Source organism: Polyodon spathula, chromosome 5 (assembly GCF_017654505.1).
Source record: "Polyodon spathula isolate WHYD16114869_AA chromosome 5, ASM1765450v1, whole genome shotgun sequence".
Classification (NCBI taxonomy): Eukaryota; Metazoa; Chordata; class Actinopteri; order Acipenseriformes; family Polyodontidae; genus Polyodon; species Polyodon spathula.
This window is the reverse complement of record NC_054538.1, coordinates 77917890-77940231: the sequence shown is the minus strand read 5'-3', so window position 1 is coordinate 77940231 and position 22342 is coordinate 77917890. Positions and strand designations below refer to the sequence as shown.

At 41.0% G+C, this 22342-nt stretch overlaps 2 protein-coding genes across 2 annotated transcripts in view; both read left to right on the top strand.

Moving 5' to 3' along the window:
• ppm1ba (protein phosphatase, Mg2+/Mn2+ dependent, 1Ba) overlaps window positions 1-9009 on the top strand; it is a 77437-nt gene extending 68428 nt beyond the window's left edge. The window contains exon 6 of the mRNA XM_041251422.1: window positions 8930-9009. Within this exon, the coding sequence (XP_041107356.1) occupies window positions 8930-8965 (36 nt within the window). The 3' untranslated portion in view covers window positions 8966-9009. The remainder of the gene's footprint in view (window positions 1-8929) is intronic.
• Window positions 7157-20867, top strand: slc3a1 (solute carrier family 3 member 1). Its single transcript, XM_041251415.1, has 10 exons — window positions 7157-8072; window positions 8930-9109; window positions 9799-9956; window positions 10994-11119; window positions 15464-15583; window positions 17071-17195; window positions 18078-18279; window positions 18573-18755; window positions 19594-19716; window positions 20290-20867. Exons 1-10 carry the CDS (start codon window positions 7649-7651, stop codon window positions 20725-20727), a joined length of 2079 nt encoding a protein of 692 aa, XP_041107349.1. The 5' UTR covers window positions 7157-7648; the 3' UTR covers window positions 20728-20867.
• The last annotated feature ends 1475 nt before the right edge of the window (window positions 20868-22342 follow it).

Genomic DNA, 22342 nt, shown 5'->3' with positions numbered 1-22342 from the left:
TTCTGTAGGGTTTCAAGGTTGAGAGCTTTTGCCCCGTCCTGTCTCGGAGGAAACATGCATGTTACCCAATCCCTGTGCATCTTCTCTCTGCACTGTGTTAGATGTTGTCTACCTACCGCTGGCTTTTGAGACATAATTGCATCTGGCCATAAAACAACAAAATAAATAAAATTATACACATAATATGATAGGGTATTTAGTTCCCATACGTGTTTTCTAAGCATGTGCACAGTAAAGGTTGTATGAGCTCTCTGCAGAACCTTTGGGACAAGCTGAATAGGTTCAGTTATGCTCACCATAATGTCAAATGAAATTGTCTGCCAGTCCCTCTCATTCTCTTACTACTTTCTCTCAACCCCCTCCCTGCCTTTACATTCTCTTACTCTGTCTCTCCCCGTCTGATGCAGAAGTTGGTTCTCACAATCAACTTGCCTTTTGCTTATAATATTGTAAATTGTGGTTCATTCTTGTTTTCCATGTGGATTTTCTATATGATAATTTCATTAGTTTATTTTATTATAATTACACTTTTTTTTGCTTCAAGATGAAGTCTTGTATAATATGGGTATTGTTTGATTTGCATATATTGTAACATATATATATATATATATATATATATATATATATATATATCTATATTATATATAATATATATATATATATATAAGCAAAAAGCTATGGGCTTACTGTGTTAGAGCTGAAAACAGAAATTGCAGCAGAAAACCCCAGAAACCAGCAATTTGTTTTCAGTGGTTCCGTGACTCTCTGTTTATTCTGTAAAGGACGTGGTACAAAAAAATGGTTCGTATATAATGTAAGGTACTTGAAGATTCCTAGTTTGATTCTATTTTTGCAATAACCTTGATTTTATTGAATGATTTTGAGATGTGCATGTACTGAGTCCAGGTAATGGTGGTGATGATGATTTGAGGGAAAGGGAAAATATGTATCCAAGACACAGACACTGGGGCTAAGGAGAACAATGAATGTATTCATATGTACACAATAACATAGACAGTGCTGGGGATGCCTTGTAAAGATGTCTTTCTTGTTTAATCTGTTATTTCATTATGATGTTAATCGCTGAGTGTCTTTCATTGCTTTGTATGAAATGGAGTTCATTGTCATTGTTTTTATTCTTGATCCTCCTTGTCTTTCTGCTCCTAATTAGCTCTGTGTGCTAGAACACTGCCTGTGTTTAAAAAAGAAGAACAAGTTTAAAAAGTCATCCTTTGTGCGCACTAGTGCCTACAGTCACCTCCCCCCAAGATTTTTTTTTTTTTGTGTATCTGATTATTGGTATACAGTATAATTATTGCCACAATATATTTTATTTATTCATAGATTTTAGCCTTGTAAATGACAAATGTAAAAATAATAATAATAATAATAATAATAATAATAATAATAATAATAATAATGGAAATAAATAATGTTAGCAGGTGTATTCTGTATCCTGTGATGGAACTTGTCTGGGTTGTAGGGTAGGGGGATGGAGAGTACACAAGTGGATTGGAACTCGAGTCCTTTCTTGTACTGATAGTTCCCAGTATGATATTGTGATGTTTCATACGATACAGTGGACATAACCACCTTGTTATCTTCAATAAAGGATTGCTAAAGACAGTGCCTCGCCTCTTCACTCTAACCAGTACTGACACCCTCCCTTTTAAAGAGGCAAGAGTGAAATCATTTTCCAGTCGGCTGCGTGCGGAACTTAATTGCCATGGATTGGTACTCGATTGTAAACTGGGAAGGACTCAACAATGTGCTGGGAAGTCAGCACATTGTTGAGTCGATGAGATACAGTGCACTGTATTTCCCACCTGTCTTCAGTCTAGTTAGATTGAGATCAGCAAGCGTAGTGTATTGATACTGTGTCTTTGCAAGCTGGCAGTGTAATGAAATGCACACGTTTTCACTCGCTAGTTTCCACACAGTGCATCCTTTCAGGCAACACATGAGCTCCTATTAGTTTGTAGTCCCTTAGCACAGGCACAAGGGGGTGTAAGAGCAATTCATAAGTGTTACAAGTAGAGGGATCTCTGCAACACTATTGCAAAACCACAACATCAGCTTCTATGGGTTGTAACAGACATGTCTGGCATTTCTTTTTTTTTTTTAGTTCTATAGTTTATGATAATAAATGAATGTTACGCAACCACGAAAATGCACCTCCTGTGTGGACAACTTTGCTGGATTCTTCCCTGCTTATAAATCACTTATATGAAAAAGTATATCTCTTATGTACTATAACTAGCTTTTTTTCATGCTGTGTTTTGGCTGTATATTGATGCCTAAATAGTGTTTGATAGGCATACAGTAAGCAAATATGTGTTAAAAAAAATAGGGCATACCATACAGTAACTAATATATTTAATGCACTGTATAGGAAAGTCAAACCTGAGAACTGTTAGAACAAAGGCCAGGAGTGGAAGAGTCAATATTAGAGACTCTATTCTGCCTTCTTGCCTGGATTAACGTCAAACCAGCTTTCCCAATCTGAAACCACCGCAGATCTACAGTAAATACCAGTGCTTTTTAACTGATAATATAATTACCATTCCTAAACAGAGGTGGTTTACAAGTTTAATGAAATCCGACCAGGGCCGTGCTCATAACAGGGACCCGTTGTGTCAGAAGATGGGATTGCAGCCAATGCAAGTCTGTAAAGAAGATTAAGAAAACATTCATACCACGGAGCCCTTTGATGTGTGCCGTCATAAAGATGTCACCTCTGTGTACAATTTCTAGCTGTGTCAGCTGTGAGTTGATTAAGAAACGGATTTCGCAGTTCAGATAGGCATGAGGAGCAAAGCAGCCGGACAGTCTTGTTGTGGTTTGATGAAGATTATAATGAGTAGACAGTCCTGTCAGAGCCAGGATTAACTTCTTAAATTAACCTGTCCCTCTCTGGACTTGACAAGCGTGCGTATTAAGAAAAATGCATTTTAGGAAATATTACAGCGGCTATTGTGTTGAAAAAACACTCTTACCTGGGAAGCATTTTCTTTGAACTTGTGAGTGGTGTGTGTTATCCAGTGCTAAACTGATATCTTAATTGTAGCGTGCAGCTGTTAGCCGGTATGCAGCTGCAAAAGGAATTAAACTGAAGGTAGGTACTGGAAGACAGGGCATGTCAGCAGAGGCCTTTGTGCATTGAGAATCTGCTTTATAAAGCTGTTTGCATGTGTGTGCATATGTATGTATATATCAATATCAATCAATCAATATTTATTTTATATAGCCCCTTTCATAGTGGATCACTGTCACAAAGCAATAGTTACAATAGTTTACAAAAAAATAAAATCAATGGCCTAAAATTTATAGTTTTAGAAGAAACAAAATGAGATAATATACAATACAGAAGAATAAAGGAAAATAAATGGATGAATAAACTCAGTATGCCTGAAGGTTTAAATAGAAAGGAATAGTAGATCATTACATCATCAACTATGTAGTAAATGACACCACAAGCACATTAACAGATTTCAATAGAAATAAGTGAGTGTAGTTACCATGGCATCAGAAGCCTGTGAGTGGCTCCACTGTTTTCAAACACACTTTCCCTTGACACAGGTATGTTAAACATACCGAAATGTTGGGAAGTTGGCTATTTTGAGCAAAAACTATATATATATATTATATATATATATATATATATATATATATATATATATATATATATATATATATAGTACTGTGCAAAAAGTTTTAGGCAGGTGTGAAAAAATGCTGTAAAGTAAGAATGCTTTCAAAAATAGACATGTTAATAGATTATATTTATCAATTAACTAAATGCAAAGTGAGTGAACAGAGAAAAATCTAAATCAAATCCATATTTGGTGTGACCACCCTTTGCCTTCAAAACAGCATCAATTCTTCTAGGTACACTTGCACAAAGTCAGGGATTTTGTAGGCATATAGTCAGGTGTATGATTAAACAATTATACCAAACAGGTGCTAATGATCATCAGTTCAATATGTAGGTTGAAACACAATCATTAACTGAAACAGAAACAGCTGTGTAGGAGGAATAAAACTGGGTGAGGAACAGCCAAACTCAGCTAACAAGGTGAGGTTGCTGAAGACAGTTTACTGTCAAAAGTCATACACCATGACAAGACTGAGCACAGCAACAATACACAAGGTAGTTATACTGCATCAGCAAGGTCTCTCCCAGGCAGAAATTTCAAGGCAGACAGGGGTTTCCAGATGTGCTGTCCAAGCTCTTTTGAAGAAGCACAAAGAAACGGGCAACGTTGAGGACCGTAGATGCAGTGGTCGGCCAAGGAAACTTACTGCAGCAGATGAAAGACACATCATGCTTACTTCAATTCGCAATTGGAAGATGTCCAGCAATGCTATCAGCTCAGAATTGGCAGAAAACAGTGAGACCCTGGTACACCCATCTACTGTCCGGAGAAGTTTGGTCAAAAGTGGCCTTCATGGAAGACTTGCGGCCAAAAAGCATTAACTGCGACGTGGAAACAAGGCCAAGCAACTCAACTATGCATGAAAACACAGGAACTGGGAAGCAGAAAAATGGCAGCAGGCGCTCTGGACTGATGAGTCAAAATTTGAAATATTTGGATGCAGCAGAAGGCAGTTTGTTTGCCGAAGGGCTGGAGAGCAGTACACAAATGAGTGGAAGCATGGTGGAGGTTCCTTGCAGGTTTGGGGCTGCATTTCTGCAAATGGAGTTGGGGATTGGGTCAGAATTAATGGTCTCCTCAATGCTGAGAAGTACAGGCAGATACTTATCCATCATGCAATACCATCAGGGAGGCATCTGATTGGCCCCAAATTTATTCTGCAGCATGACAACGACCCCAAACATACAGTGGAAGTCATTAAGAACTATCTTCAGTGTAAAGAAGAACAAGGAGTCCTGGAAGTGATGGTATGGCCCCCACAGAGCCCTGATCTCAACATCATTGAGTCTGTCTGGGATTACGTGAAGAGAGATAAGCAACTGAGGCTGCCTAAATCCACAGAAGAACTGTGGCTAGTTCTACAAGATGTTTGGGCCAACCTACCTGCCGAGTTCCTTCAAAAACTGTGTGCAAGTGTACCTAGAAGAATTGATGCTGTTTTGAAGGCAAAGGGTGGTCACACCAAATATTGATTTGATGTTGATTTTTCTTCTGTTCACTCACTTTGCATTTTGTTAATTGATAAATATAAACTATTAACATGTCTACTTTTGAAAGCATTCTTACTTTATAGCATTTTTTCACACCTGCCTAAAACTTTTGCACAGTACTGTGTGTGTGTGTGTATATATATATATATATATATATATATATATATATATATATATATATATATATATATATATAACACCTTCCTTATAAATATGACCTTCCTTTATTTATGTGTAATACACAATTATTTTAATGGAGTCACTCCAATCATTTGATGTGGGGAAACACCCTTACAATATCGAACATGAGTATATTTCATTGTTCTCACTAGAAAACTCACATTGTTGTCCACCATACCTTTATCTGGTAGGACAGGAAATCGTCAAAGCAGTTTCCTGTTCATTGTTTAATACAAGCTGATTAGAGTGCATAGGTGGTCTGCATAGGTGACAAGCTCGGGTCTTATTAAATTACTAGTAAAACCAGGAATGGGTCCATCTGCTATGCACTGGGAGTCTTATTTCCATCGCTGAACAACAGTAATAAACAACAGTTTCAGGTGTGGTCCGGTCATTGGGTTTGCACTCTTGGGGCACTGTGATGTATAGTACCAGGAGTGCCAGTGCTTTACCATTCTTTTACTGTACCGTTAGTGTGGGAATGCCAGTGCTTTACCATGCTTTTACTGTACCGTTAGTGTGGGAGTGCCAGTGCTTTACCATGCTTTTACTGTACCGTTAGTGTGGGAGTGCCAGTGCTTTACCATGCTTTTACTGTACCGTTAGTGTGGGAGTGCCAGTGCTTTACCATGCTTTTACTGTACCATTAGTGTGGGAGTGCCAGTGCTTTACCATGCTTTTACTGTACCGTTAGTGTGGGAGTGCCAGTGCTTTACCATGCTTTTACTGTACCGTTAGTGTGGGAGTGCCAGTGCTTTACCATGCTTTTACTGTACCATTAGTGTGGGAGTGCCAGTGCTTTACCATGCTTTTACTGTACTGTTACTGTGCTTCTCTGCACTGTGGTATACCACAGGAACCTTTTAAATGGAGCTCTGACACACTCGAGGTGCTGTAACAGAGGTCACTATGTATATGGTTTGTTAAAAAATCATCCATACCTACTGAGCATTCAATAGGGCTTAATTTAGAAACACTAAAGAAGCTTGAATTCAACAAGAAATGTTTCAAACGTTTAAAGACTTTTAAAAACGTTCGCCATTGAATTGTAGTTTCTTTTAGTAACTCTAAATATGTCAGAAGACAACAGGAGCACAACCCCTGCAGCTACAGGGACAGTGTGTTAATTGCTGTTAGTACACAGGATGAAAATGTGTGTTTGCCCTCCGCTATTTCCCAAGAAGACTGGAGAATTAATTCAATGCACCGACCTAATAAATGCCTAGGAAGCTAAATACACAGTAAGAACCAGGAGACGAGGGTCTGACTGAATTCTGAAAAAATCCAGAGGAGATGTGTGCTGACCACACCTTAGTTGTTCCAAACACTGGAATGAAATAACTGAAAGTGTGAACAAACTAACACACATTAACCCTGCTTGGTATCAAACGCTGTTGCGTGTCTTGGTACTTGGTACAGATATAATTGTTCTCCGGGTTAGTGATTGTGTGAAGGTGGTATGTTTTAGCTAATGAGTCTGTAACTATCTCACCTGCAACACGTGACTGAGATAGGAGCAACACTTTCCTGCACAAAGATCACTGAGTCTTTTCAATTGATTTAAATACAGTCAGCATTTAATAGTCGATTTCAGGTAGCAGCAAACCTGGCATTACACTCACTGTTAAAGACAAAAACACACAAGAGACTCCCACACACTTACTGATCTCAAAGTCCCTTGATTTAACGACTGAAATACTCTTATGAATCTGACTCAGTCAAGGGCACTGGAGTTAGGAGTGCTGGGGGTGCGGCACCCCTGGTTTTGCGTGGCTTCCATCATATACACGGGTTCAGTTTTGTTCAATGGCTTTCAGTACCCCCACTTTAAAAAAATTAGTTCCAGTGCCACTGGACTCAGTGTGTCTGGTTAAGAAAAAAACAACAACTCAGTTATTGCTAAAATAGTCTGGTTTGGAATAACACCGTGTGGGAATACTTAACAAGACATTTGCCATCCTTAACACAAACTGGCCCAGACATCTTTACTGGAAGTTGTTACAAGCACACTTTTCTTTCTAACGGCAATAACAATTCGTAAAGGAATAAGAAAGAAAACCCAAGCACCTAAATACGTTGTTCTTATCTAACAAACAGATCAATAACTGTATTCACTGTCGTGTTTATTCATTAACTTAGAAACCACGCCATCACTTTACCTATAAATGTTAACGATTGCTGCGTCCGTGTACTCTGATCTCAGTAAAGCGGCGGGAGTGAAGTCCTCCGGCACATTCTCTGCTTTCTCATTGCTCAGCACTGGGGCACAGGGATACACTCCAGCAAAGCTTAACTAAAGTGTGTCGAGTGCACTGACCGTATATGAAGAGAACAATGTCTGAAAAAGAGAACAGCAAAGACATCGAGATGCACGCCGACCTTGGCATCGAAAATAAAGGCTTTGACCAAGAAGGCGAGGATGCGAGCAAACCGGCTGAGGCAGAAGGTGAAGCGACCAGCGTGGTTGCAGACGGGCTGAGCGAGCTCCACTATACCCAAATCAAGCCGTACGCCGGGATGCCGAAGGAGGTCCTGCTGCAGTATTCCTCCCAGGCGTGCTACAGGCTGCCCCGGGAGATCCTGTTCTGGCTTACCGTGCTGTGCACGCTGGTACTGGTGGCTGTCACCGCCACCATCATAGCGCTGTCTCCCCAGTGCCAGAGCTGGTGGCAGTCCTCCCCTGTGTACCAGATATACCCGCGGTCATTCCAAGACTCCGACCTGGACGGCATCGGGGATCTTAAAGGTGAGGCCGCCACTGACTGTCTGCTTATATATATATATATATATATATATATATATATATATATATATATATATATATATATATATATATATATATAGTAGCGTGTATATATAATCTCTATGATACAAAAGTCAAGTTCTTGTATTAATAATATATAAAATCAAATTAGTTTAATACTAGAAATAATAATTATAATATAATAATTATTATTATATTAATACTTATTATATTATTATTATTGTTGTTGTTGTTGTTGTTGTTGTTATTTTGAAATGTACATTTAGATTACTGAAGTTTAAAAGCAGGGTATTAACTGTATAATGCATACACTGTACAGTGGAGTGTAACATTCATTGTTACACTGAGTCTTCAGCTGCATAGGCATTGCCTTTAGAGTACTGCATACGGAATGTTTAAACACGTCTATACAAGCATGCACTGTATATATCTTGTTCTTAAAATCGTTCTTTTATTATTCTAAAGTTTCCCATACAATTCATTTACTGTGCTTTTCCATGTGTGCATGTGCTTTTCTTTACCATTTGTTTTTATCATACCTCATATTCACTCTGTGCTTTCCAACACTTTGCTATGCTTTTACCTGAGTAGAGATATCAAGGTTAATTTGCTATGTTCTGTGGTAATGTATATTTTAGCTATATCTTCTTAACTTCACATATAATGTTACAGATTGTAAGATAACAGTCAGCTGCTGGCTCCCCCTTAAAAAAGGAGATTTGTACTTTTCTGGATAAAAAGATAAATAACACTGTTTTTACTTTATGATTGTGGTGGAGAAACTATTCCTGTTCTTAAAGATACAACACTGTGGAATGTGTTGTACTGTGTATTTTCAGGTATCCAAGACAGGCTGGATTACTTTTTGTACCTGAACGTGAAAGCCATATGGATCAGCCCCTTCTACAAGTCACCCATGAAGGATTTCGGATATGATGTGGAAGATTTTAGAGAAATCGATCCCATATTTGGGACCATGGAAGATTTTGACAACCTCCTGTCATCCATACATGACAGAGGTAAGAGCGCTGGAGGAGATCTCCCATCAAAGTAATGACCCCACTCAGCCCTGTGACAACCTCTTACCAGAATCGCTGTTTATCAGAATCACTGCTTATTAGAATCACTGCTTATCAAAATCACTGCTTATCTGAATCAGTACTTATCAGAATCGATGCTTAACAGAATCACTGCTTATCAGAATTGCTGCTTAACAGAATCACTGCTTATCAGAATCGATGCTTAACAGAATCACTGCTTATCAGAATCGATGCTTAACAGAATCACTGCTTATCAGAATCGATGCTTAACAGAATCACTGCTTATCAGAATCGATGCTTAACAGAATCACTGCTTATCAGAATCGATGCTTAACAGAATCACTGCTTATCAGAATTGCTGCTTAAATTACATCAATCACATATTGCTATCAGAAATTGCATTCCCTTTGCTGTTCGCAACCCCACATTTGTACTGGATAAAGTGCTTTATATGATCACAATGAAGATGTGCAAACATTACATCATTAATATGTTTTCACTATATTAGTTTACAGTAGTACACTATAGTACAAGGTAGAGTGCTCCCTTTAAAACTTCTTAATGTTGTTGTACTTTTGGGATTGGTTTAACATTCTAATGACTGAGTCCTGGCATCCTGCTGTGCTGCTTTCGATTCTCACACTGCTTCTGTCTCTGGGTCCTTTAAGGTTTGAAGCTGATCATAGATTTCATTCCCAACCACACCAGTGACAAGCACGTCTGGTTCCAGAGGAGCCGCAATGGGACGGAGAAGTACAAGGATTACTACATCTGGAAAGACTGTGAGAGTGTGAACGGCACGATGACCAAGCCTCCCAACAACTGGGTACATATCCTGCCAGCGCAATATGTCTTACACACACGCTCGCCAGTAAAACAAAGACTACCACAAAACACATTGAATAATCACCTACTAAAGAATGTGTCTAAATCACTTCCCCTTAAGATGCAGTGATTGCAGATTTCTGTGAGAGCGAATGGGACTGACTGTTATAAATGCTTCTGCAGATTTCTGTGAGAGCGGATGGCACTGACTGTTTTAAATGCTTCTGCAGATTTCTGTGAGAGCGGATGGCACTGAGTGTTATAAATGTTTTTGCAGATTTCTGTGAGAGCAGATGGGACTGACTGTTATAAATGCTTCTGCAGATTTCTGTGAGAGCGGATGGCACTGACTGTTATAAATGCTTCTGCAGATTCCTATGAGAGCGGATGGCACTGACTGTTATAAATGCTTCTGCAGATTTCTGTGAGAGCGGATGGCACTGACTGTTATAAATGCTTCTGCAGATTTCTGTGAGAGCGGATGGGACTGACTGTTATAAATGCTTCTGCAGATTTCTGTGAGAGCGGATGGCACTGACTGTTATAAATGCTTCTGCAGATTTCTGTGAGAGCGGATGGCACTGACTGTTATAAATGCTTCTGCAGATTTCTGTGAGAGCGGATGGCACTGACTGTTATAAATGCTTCTGCAGATTTCTTTGAGAGCGGATGGCACTGACTGTTATAAATGCTTCTGCAGATTTCTGTGAGAGCGGATGGCACTGACTGTTATAAATGCTTCTGCAGATTTCTGTGAGAGCGGATGGCACTGACTGTTATAAATGCTTCTGCAGATTTCTGTGAGCGCGGATGGCACTGACTGTTATAAATGCTTCTGCAGATTTCTGTGAGAGCGGATGGGACTGAGTGTTATAAATGCTTCTGCAGATTTCTGTGAGAGCGGATGGGACTGACTGTTATAAATGCTTCTGCAGATTTCTGTGAGAGCGGATGGCACTGACTGTTATAAATGCTTCTGCAGATTTCTGTGAGAGCAGATGGGACTGACTGTTTTAAATGCCTTGTGACTGTCCCCAGGTGAGTGTGTTTGGATACTCAGCCTGGCAGTTTGATGTGGTCCGAGGCCAGTGCTATCTACACCAGTTTCTCAAGGAGCAGCCGGATCTCAACTTCCGCAATGCCGAAGTGCTCAAAGAAATGACTGTAAGTAGAGATCCCACATATTTCTAGGCCTTCTAGATGCTTCAAAGGCATTGCACACCGCGGGTCCATTATTTAGCTCCCTGGGGACATAGTGTGCCAGTGTTGGGTATCTGTGAACTCTGAGTCTCTGAGCTTTCGTCATTCGCAGATCCAATGTCCGTATCTCAATCTTGGATCTGTTTGCCAAATACCTTACCTATCATACGCCAGCACAATACAGACAGGAGACTGTACATCAAGTTGAGATTGTATTTCTCACTCATACTTTGCTGCTTCAGGCCTGGGAGCGAAGCTATTTGTCATACAAATAGTGCAAGAGAAAGTACACTCTCAGCTTGATTAGAGGCAGCCACAAAACACTTAGAAACCATTTCTGCAGATTGTGTTGTAGTTTAAACATTTACAATTCTTTGTCATGAGATCGACACTCTTGTAAATGTAAGTGTAGCTGCTGCTAATAGGTTCCAGTGAGGATGTGACTTTTAATGACTTTCAAAAGGCAAGCAGAACGCTTGAAGAGTTTGAAGAGTAATGTACAAATCAAGGAAGATAATGATTGTAAAATGCAATGGTGAGATTGCATTCAAGCCTGAACTCCACAATGCACACATGTTGATGTGTTAAGATGCATTAAGAAATAAGCTCATTGCTGGGATTCACAGTAACAAAGTGACAATAGTGGCTGCTTTCCAATTTCAACACACTTGAAACCCGTGAGGCACTTGCTTGTTCTGTACAGTGTTATCCTGTACTGTTCTGTACAGTGTTATCCTGTACTGTTCTGTACAGTGTTATCCTGCACTCCTGTTCTGTACAGTGTTATCCTGCACTCCTGTTCTGTACAGTGTTATCCTGCACTCCTGTTCTGTACAGTGTTATCCTGCACTCCTGTTCTGTACAGTGTTATCCTGCACTGTTCTGTACAGTGTTATCCTGTACTCCTGTTCTGTACAGTGTTATCCTGTACTGTTCTGTACAGTGTTATCCTGTACTGTTCTGTACAGTGTTATCCTGTACTGTTCTGTACAGTGTTATCCTGCACTCCTGTTCTGTACAGTGTTATCCTGTACTGTTCTGTACAGTGTTATCCTGCACTCCTGTTCTGTACAGTGTTATCCTGTACTGTTCTGTACAGTGTTATCCTGTACTGTTCTGTACAGTGTTATCCTGCACTCCTGTTCTGTACAGTGTTATCCTGCACTCCTGTTCTGTACAGTGTTATCCTGCACTCCTGTTCTGTACAGTGTTATCCTGCACTCCTGTTCTGTACAGTGTTATCCTGCACTACTGTTCTGTACAGTGTTATCCTGCACTACTGTTCTGTACAGTGTTATCCTGCACTACTGTTCTGTACAGTGTTATCCTGCACTCCTGTTCTGTACAGTGTTATCCTGCACCTGTACTGTTCTGTACAGTGTTATCCTGTACTGTTCTGTACAGTGTTATCCTGTACTGTTCTGTACAGTGTTATCCTGCACTCCTGTTCTGTACAGTGTTATCCTGTACTGTTCTGTACAGTGTTATCCTGTACTGTTCTGTACAGTGTTATCCTGTACTGTTCTGTACAGTGTTATCCTGCACTCCTGTTCTGTACAGTGTTATCCTGCACTCCTGTTCTGTACAGTGTTATCCTGCACTCCTGTTCTGTACAGTGTTATCCTGCACTCCTGTTCTGTACAGTGTTATCCTGCACTCCTGTTCTGTACAGTGTTATCCTGCACTCCTGTTCTGTACAGTGTTATCCTGCACTGTTCTGTACAGTGTTATCCTGCACTGTTCTGTACAGTGTTATCCTGTACTGTTCTGTACAGTGTTATCCTGCACTCCTGTTCTGTACAGTGTTATCCTGTACTGTTCTGTACAGTGTTATCCTGCACTCCTGTTCTGTACAGTGTTATCCTGCACTCCTGTTCTGTACAGTGTTATCCTGTTTCTGTACAGTGTTATCCTGTACTGTTCTGTACAGTGTTATCCTGCACTCCTGTTCTGTACAGTGTTATCCTGTACTGTTCTGTACAGTGTTATCCTGCACTGTTCTGTACAGTGTTATCCTGTACTGTTCTGTACAGTGTTATCCTGCACTCCTGTTCTGTACAGTGTTATCCTGCACTACTGTTCTGTACAGTGTTATCCTGTACTGTTCTGTACAGTGTTATCCTGCACTCCTGTTCTGTACAGTGTTATCCTGTACTGTTCTGTACAGTGTTATCCTGCACTCCTGTTCTGTACAGTGTTATCCTGTACTGTTCTGTACAGTGTTATCCTGTACTGTTCTGTACAGTGTTATCCTGCACTCCTGTTCGGAACACCCAGCTCACAAAGTTCTGCATTACATTTGTATCCGAAATGCAAGCTGTAGCAAGCGTGAGGTTCATAGCAATCTGCACTCAAGCTTCACTGAGCTCATTAAAAGCTCAGACACAAAGGACCTTACCAAAGTCTACAAACTAAACAAAAAAGGTTCATATTCCTGGCAATGTGGAGTATGGATCATTGAAAAAACGGCATTGAATTGTGATTTTATTTTTGGTCTCCTTTTAGGATTTGTATACAAGCAAGTTTTCCAGCTGTGTTTCACAATCTCTAAACTTGCTTCATGCCTTTGTGTGGAGTCGTGTGCAGAAGTGAGGTTACGTCGATCATTCATCATGAGCTAGCGTTTGATCAGCGATGCAACTGCAGACACGCTGGAAAACAACACAACAGACTCACACAAAAAAGGCAAACGTAACAGTGATCTGGGGTAGCAGTGTAGTTAACCAGCCAGTTAGAAAAACTGGAAAAGAGATTCATCAGGACACAGAAATCTGATTTCAGTTCATTCCTTGCCTAAAACAAACAAACACATTCCACTGCTTTCGGCCAAGTCAGCAAATTCTTTGTCTTGAAAAACATTAAGAGAAGACTTGCAGATAATCATTGACAGCATGTGCTCGCTGTGCCGGGGTACAGGAATACGAGGAATATTATAACAAGACTGGCAGTATTGTTGCAATCAGACCAGGTGGGGATATAAAAAATGTTATCAATATAGAAACTCAGCAGCAATGAGCTCAAACTCCAGAACTTGAGCTTATCCACATCCACACACTTGCTGCTGTCATTACGACTACCTGGATTAGAACCTTAACCTGTACAGAAATCCTTAAGACATTCAATAAAGTCAATTTCAAAGGTCAAACAAATCAGTAACAGATATGCCCACCATTGGCATGGATGACGGCCTGATATCTCCTGCCCATGGATCGAATCAGTCTGGAATGACAAGCCACTGAACTTGATATATATATATATATATATATATATATATATATATATATATATATATATATATATATATATATATATATATATAAGGTAGTCGTTACTTCGTCATTCATACACCTATTACGAGTTCAAGACCTCAAACTTGACGTAACTATGTGACTCATAAATATGACTATTTAACTCCTATATTAACAGGTGTCTCACAAACTCAACATGGTGTCCTATCTCAAATACTCAACATGGTGTCCTGACTAACGAACTCAACATGGTGTCCTGTCTCACAAACTCAACATGTTGTCCTGTCTCACAAACTCAACATGTTGTCCTGACTCACAAACTCAACATGGTGTCCTGTCTCACAAACTCAACATGGTGACACCAATGCTCCAAAAAACTTTTATTAGTCAACAAGAAAATGTAAACACATCTAAGAAAACTAAGTCTGACTTTGCACACACTTGTAAAACCTAACTGAGGTCAGAGAGCAGAGAATAAAGATGGCAGTGAACATGGCACAATACTATCTGCTTCCCCAGAGACAACAGCATTAGCAAGCAAGCAAACCTCCAGCACAGCATAGCAAACATTTGTCTTCATTTTAACATGATATATAGCACTACTTGGTTATACAAATCTCTGTTTGCAAGCCCTACTTTCAGTTTGTGTTGCACTTGCTTGGTCACCTGGAGGGAGTAATTGTCTCCACCCCTTCAATACCTTCTTTCCTGTCATTAACCAACCAGCTGCATCCGCTATTGACTGACATGCTTTCAGCCAGTAACATGCTTTGACCCAGAAGACACTGCTGGAAGTCATTCTTTGTCCTGATACAGTACCAGTTGTCATGTTTTAAAATGAGAAGAAATGTTTGTCATTCATTTCAAAAATGCACATTTGAGACCTGTGTAGCTAAAGAAAGGGCAAAACACTTCTAGAGACATGTTAGCTATAATCACTTTACAGGAGCTTATTGTGTACAGTATTGTACATGAACAAACATAACCATCACGGCTGTGGTTAACGCGGGTAGAAGGTGTCTGTTCAGATTCTTATTGTGTCTTTGTGTGTGCTTTCCAGGATGTGATCAGGTTTTGGCTGGAGAAGGGTGTGGACGGACTCCGGATGGATGCAGTGAAGTTCATTCTGGAAGCAGAGCACCTGAGAGATGAGCCTCAGGTCAATCCAGAGCAAAACCCGGTGAGTCCCTCTGCACTGAACTCTGCTTAGAAAGAGTGAGTGGTTCGGTCAACCCAGAGCAAAACCCGGTGAGTCCCTCTGCACTGAACTCTGCTTAGAAAGACTGAGCAGTTCGATCAATCCAGAGCAAAACCCAGTGAGTCCCTCTGCACTGAACTCTGCTTAGAAAGAGTGAGCAGTTCGGTCAATCCAGAGCAAAACCCGGTGAGTCCCTCTGCACTGAACTCTGCTTAGAAAGAGTGAGCGGTTCGGTCAATCCAGAGCAAAACCCGGTGAGTCCCTCTGCACTAAACTCTGCTTAGAAAGAGTGAGCGGTTTGGTCAATCCAGAGCAAAACCCGGTGAGTCCCTCTGCACTGAACTCTGCTTAGAAAGAGTGAGCGGTTCGGTCAACCCAGAGCAAAACCCGGTGAGTCCCTCTGCACTGAACTCTGCTTAGACAGAGTGAGCGGTTCGGTCAATCCAGAGCAAAACCCAGTGAGTCCCTCTGCACTGAACTCTGCTTAGAAAGAGTGAGCGGTTCGGTCAACCTAGAGCAAAACCCAGTGAGTCCCTCTGCACTGAACTCTGCTTAGAGTGAGAGGTTCGGTCAATCCAGAGCAAAACCCGGTGAGGCCCTCTGCACTGAACTCTGCTTAAAAAGAGTGAGAGGTTCGGTCAATCCAGAGCAAAACCCGGTGAGTCCCTCTGCACTGAACTCTGCTTAGACAGAGTGAGTGGTGAGGTCTTATTATAATGTCATCTTTCCTTTTATGATGTTTACGATGGCTTGGGTAGGTTGGAGTACCCAGTTCTGGGATAATTAGTTTTATTGATACAGTCGTACTGCCAGATGCTTTGGGCTGTTTGGAAATTTCCATACGCTATGTCTCCTAGTTTCCCAGACATCAGAGACCATTTACATGGTTACCCATCCCCATATTTAAACAGGTTATCTGAAATGTGTCTACAGGTGGCCATGGAGACTTATAATTACTGCAGTAAGGAATCCAGGAGAAACTGGTTATTTCAAAGCAGCTTAACACACCTTACTCAGGCAACACAAGTAAGATATGCTGCAAAGAAATTAGGATATGCATAAAATTCTTAAATTACTGCTGGATAAGTAGAAAAAGTAATACAATAATCTACTAAATATGTTTCCATACAGTGCAGCATTTCAGGAATGTCTTAGCTGCAGTTACTGTAGCTACAAACTACCACAAACATCCCTGTTGCATAAGGACTTATTAAAAACTGTTTTTCATTGCCAAGTTCACCTGCTCAAACGGATCTTTTTAATATATTTCAAGTGCCACTGCAGATCTGTTGACACCAAGATTCCTGAACATATTGTGCATGATTTGAGCTTCTTAGTTCTTGCTGTAATCAATCCAGCAGATGGAGTGGAATAAAGGTTTCCAGTGTGTACACTGATACCCAGCAGGAAGGGTGGTGATTTGAGCTGGCAGTAGGACGTTGCAGTGACTCTGTGCTCCTCTTTCTCAGGAGAACATCACGTCCCATTCCGAGCTGTATCACGACTACACAGACTCCCAGGTGGGCTTGCATGGTATACTGCAGGGCTGGCGTCAGGTCATGAATGAGTACAGCACGGAGCCAGGGAGATACAGGTACTGCCTCAATGCTACTCCGTCCGCAGCTGAACTTTGGCAAAGTCTCAGTTGGTGCCGTTCACCAGCATTAAGTCTCACTTCTTAATGGCTGCTTATTTAACATACTGATTATTTAACCCTATGGTTGTGAGGGTTGGTGGCTCAGCAACGAGCAGGTAAACTGAGATGAGCTGCAAATGATGCACTAGCTTATCCGGCAGTGATTCTCTGTTGTTGTGAGTGGTGTGCTTTACTCTGGGACAAGCTTTCATCTAGACAGAAGCTGAAATACAAATAGCATTTTGATCTCTTCTGTACCTTTTTGTGATGTTTGCAGTCTAAATGGTCCACAGTTCTGCGGCTCTCAACCAGATTCCCTATCAGTTTTCTCCATTGCTTTAACTGGGTGCCTTCCTGCTTGCAGGCGTGTGCGGGTTTGCCATATTTTTTTTGTTCTTGGATTTCATGTGATATTGACTGTGAAGCAAGTGGACACTCAGTGAGATTGAGCACTAGCGAGAAATGATAAACATCATAAAATATGCATGCTTTAAGCAGCTTCTCTTTTTACTTACAGGGATGGAACACCCATTGCATAGCAGTTTGACAATTCCTGGTTTTCCTATGAGTTTAATGATCACTAACACCCGAGCTTGTTACCTATCCACTGTGGCTAATCAAGCACATTAAAACCTGTAATGAGTGAAAGTGCTATGCAATAGAAATCTTATTTCCATTCCAGTAAAGTAGGGTCTGTTTAATGCAAATGCATATTTTTAATTGAGGTAAGGGACACATTTGCAAGGGTTGTGTTGTGCAACTGTGTGTTTTCCTTTACCGTGGAATAGCCCTGTTTAGTCCTGCTTATCGCACTGTGTGTGTGTGTGTGTCTTTTCCAAGGTTCATGGTGACCGAATCCTATGACTATGAAGAGATTGGCAGGACGATGATGTATTATGGCACCTCTTTTGTTGAAGAAGCTAATTTTCCTTTTAACTTCTACCTGCTTGATCTCTCGGAGAGTCTCTCTGGAAGGGCTTGCTATGACCTTGTGAATTTATGGATGACTAACATGCCTAAAGGGTACTGGCCAAACTGGGTGGTGAGTCTTGTTGTTTTTATCCTGTAGGCTGTAATGCCCCCTTTGGTCTAAACACTATTCAGAGGGCTATTTATAAACAAAGTAAAACAGGACACTTATTATTCATAGAACTCCCGTGCTACTGTATATGGAACTGTGCCTCACTAACTGAAAGCATGGCTTTTTACCAAGTGCAGTTCCGTATATCATGCTTTATACGTTTACTAGAATACGTGCCTCTTTCTAATCTGGGCCTGCATAAAGAGTGGAATTGCTCAGCAGGTAAGGGTTATGGATGCTCTTTGTTGTTCCAGGTTGGGAACCATGACAACCCCCGGATTGCGTCGGCCTTGAGCCAAGAGTACGTCAATGTGATCAACATGCTGCTGCTGACGCTACCGGGCACGCCCACCTCCTACTACGGAGAGGAGATCGGCATGGAGAACATCGTTGTGTCCGAGGATCAGATACAGGACCCATTCGGAAAGTTTGACCCAGTGAGTGTCCGGTAGACAGGTGTGATTCCTCTATGCAATCGAGGGTCCCAGCTCAAAGCATGCTCCATTGTTCCTAACATTTGATGAAATTAGCTAACATGAGTTAGGTGATTTTATTTATTTATTTATTTTTTAGAAAGGAACATGATAAACATGTTATCAACAGAGCCTCCGGTTTTATTCTTTTTTGGAAATACTAAAAGAAACTTAGTAAGTTTAGTGACTTCAAATCGGAATGCTTGTCATTGAATTAATTCTAGCAAGTTTCTAAATTTAGCAGTATTGAGTGGTTTTTTTTCAGTTATTTATTCTCTGTTTGAGGTGGACAGTACACAAATATCTAAATGTGTGCGATATGAACACGACAAACTGTAAATGCCTGTACCCTAGTCACATTACAGTACAAGCACATTCAACTCAGGAGCTTGATGCAAACACAGTTCAGACAAGGGACACAGGCTATACAGCACCATTATCAAAGCTCTCTATCGTTCTCTTGGCATCAGTTGTACATAAATCCCGGATTAAGTCCTGTTCCTCCAGATTCCCACACAGATGTTAAACCCCTACACTGCTGCAGGATTCCATGAATAGCTTTGAACTGAGTCCTGCAGATTACATTAATTAAAACCACCAGCAATGGCCTTTCATTTTAATTGGAAATAGCTTAGTGTGCTTAACATATAGATATTGTAAGCGTACAGCTTTTATACATTCAGCACGCAGTCCTGCGCACATTTCCATGGTTTACAGCTCCTTTATCAGGATCTGCTGTACACAGCTGAGTTATTATCACATTCACTTCCTCTTGTTGACTTCTGTTCTCCCGTCCTGAAAGAGTGAGAACCGAGATCCCCTCAGGTCCCCCATGCAGTGGGACAGCAGCCCCAATGCTGGGTTCAGTGAAGCAAACAAGACCTGGCTCCCAGTGCACCCCGACTACCAGACTCGCAACGTCATGGTGAGTGAACCAACCAGCTGAGAGCGCACACATCACAGAGGATCACCGCAGCGTTCTTGAAAACAGCAGATTCGCAAAGAGAAGAGCCCACTTTGGACTTTGATACTTACCATATTAACGTGTATACACACCAGTGTTCTTACAATAAAAGGTGTGCTTATTCACTAACGTAGCCACGTGCACTTACCTGCAAGGGAGTGCTTTGAAGCAAAATAGAGATAAAACCAAAACTGAAAATGCACAGCTACAAATCAGAAATTTAAATCACATCTTTCTGTGATAAAAAAAAAAAAAAAAAACTGGTTTAAAATAATTGTTTTTGGTAATTTTTTATTATATATATATATATATATATATATATATATATATATATATATATATATATATATATAAATAACAAGCAGTGAATTGGTTATCCAAACCCGTGTTATGTGAACAGCTGGTTGGTAACTGTCTTGTGTGCTCTTCTGTTCTGTTGTCATAGTGCTAACCAGTCTTCAATGTCTGTTATTTAAACACCAGTGCAGTACTCTATATGTAAAGCTCTCTTTATACTCCACTCCTCCTCCCTAGATGCAGATGAATGACAGCAGCTCCCCTTTGGCTCTGTACCGCACTCTGAGTGCCCTGCGTGAGAGCGAGCTGCCCCTGCACTGGGGCTGGGTATGCTTGGTGTGGAGCGATGCAGATGTCTTCGTCTACGTCAGGGAGCTGGACGGCCTCAGCACAGCCTTCCTGATGGTGCTCAACTTGGGCAACGGTAGCACAACGGACCTGACTAGCGTGGTCCCGGAGCTGCCCAGGGAGGCCAGCGTGCGAGTCAGCACGTTGCCTGGCAGCATGAAGACAGTGAGCCTGGCTGCCATCAGGACAGAGAGGGGAGAGGGGTTGGTGCTGGAGTACCACATGAGGGAGCCCATCCACAAGGTGAGCCGTTTCAGGGAGAACTGCTTCGTCTCACAGAAAGCCTGTTACTTCAGTCCGCTGGGGATCTTGTACAAGAACTGCTGAGGCTTTTAATTGCCATGGGGTGATTGTTTTTTTTATTGGAAACATACCTGTTAAAAAAACCCCAAAAAAACAAGACACCAAAAAATATCTGCAACCTTAAATCGCAAATGTTATTAAAATAAAGCTGATTTTTGCATCCTTTTTTTCAGTCTGCCTTCTGTTATTGTTGCCAATTCTGTCTTCAGTGCCTGGGTTGGGGCAATTTGTTCGGAATATCCCCCAAGTAAACCTCCTCAGCCACTGGATTTCAGTGAAGTACAAATCTATCTCCTCTTCCTTTTAGGGTGCTTCACATCAATCCTGTGTTCTTTGTAGAGGAATGCAATTGTCTGGCGGTCTAACAAATAAAGAAAAACAAATGCTACATACAATGGCTTGCGAAAGTATTGACCCCCCTTGGCATTTTTCCTATTTTGTTGCCTTACAAACTGGAATTAAAATGGATTTTTTGGGGGTTTGTATCATTTGATTTACACAACATGCCTACCACTTTGAAGATGCAAAATATTTTTTATTGTGAAGCAAACAAGAAATAAGACAAAAAAACAGAAAACTTGAGCGTGCATAAGTATTCACCCCCCCCCCCCAAAGTCAATACTTTGTAGAGCCACCTTTTGCAGCAATTACAGCTGCAAGTCTCTTGGGGTATGTATCTATAAGCTTGGCACATCTAGCCACTGGGATTTTTGCCCATTCTTCAAGGCAAAACTGCTCCAGCTCCTTCAAGTTGGATGGGTTCCGCTGGTGTACAGCAATCTTTAAGTCATACCACAGATTCTCAATTTGATTGAGGTCTGGGCTTTGACTAGGCCATTCCAAGACATTAAAATGTTTCCCCTTAAACCACTCGAGTGTTGCTTTAGCAGTATGCTTAGGGTCATTGTCCTGCTGGAAGGTGAACCTCTGTCCCAGTCTCAAATCTCTGGAAGACTGAAACAGGTTTCCCTCAAGAATTTCCCTGTATTTAGCTCTGTGGAGTGTACGGCTTAAAGTGGTCCTATGGACAGATACTCCAATCTCTGCTGTGGAGCTTTGCAGCTCCTTCAGGGTTATCTTTGGTCTCTTTGTTGCCTCTCTGATTAATGCCCTCCTTGCCTGGTCCGTGAGTTTTGGTGGGCAGCCCTCTCTTGCCAGGTTTGTTGTGATGCCATATTCTTTCCATTTTTTAATAATGGTTTTAATGGTGCTCCGTGGGATGTTCAAAGTTTCTGATATTTTTTTATAACCCAACCCTGATCTGTACTTCTCCACAACTTTGTCCCTGACCTGTTTGGAGAGCTCCTTGGTCTTCATGGTGTCGCTTGCTTGGTGGTGCCCCTTGCTTAGTAGTGTTGCAGACTCTGTGGCCTTTCAGAACAGGTGTGTATTTACTGAGATCATGTGACAGATCATGTGACACTTAGATTGCACACAGGTGGACTTTATTTAACTATGTGACTTCTGAAGGTAATTGGTTGCACCAGATCTTATTTAGAGGCTTAATAGCAAAGGGGGTGAATACATATGCACGCACCACTTTTCCGTTATTTATTTTTTAGAATTTTTTTAAACAAGTTATTTTTTTCATTTCACTTCACCAATTTGGACTATTTTGTGTATGTCCATTACATGAAAT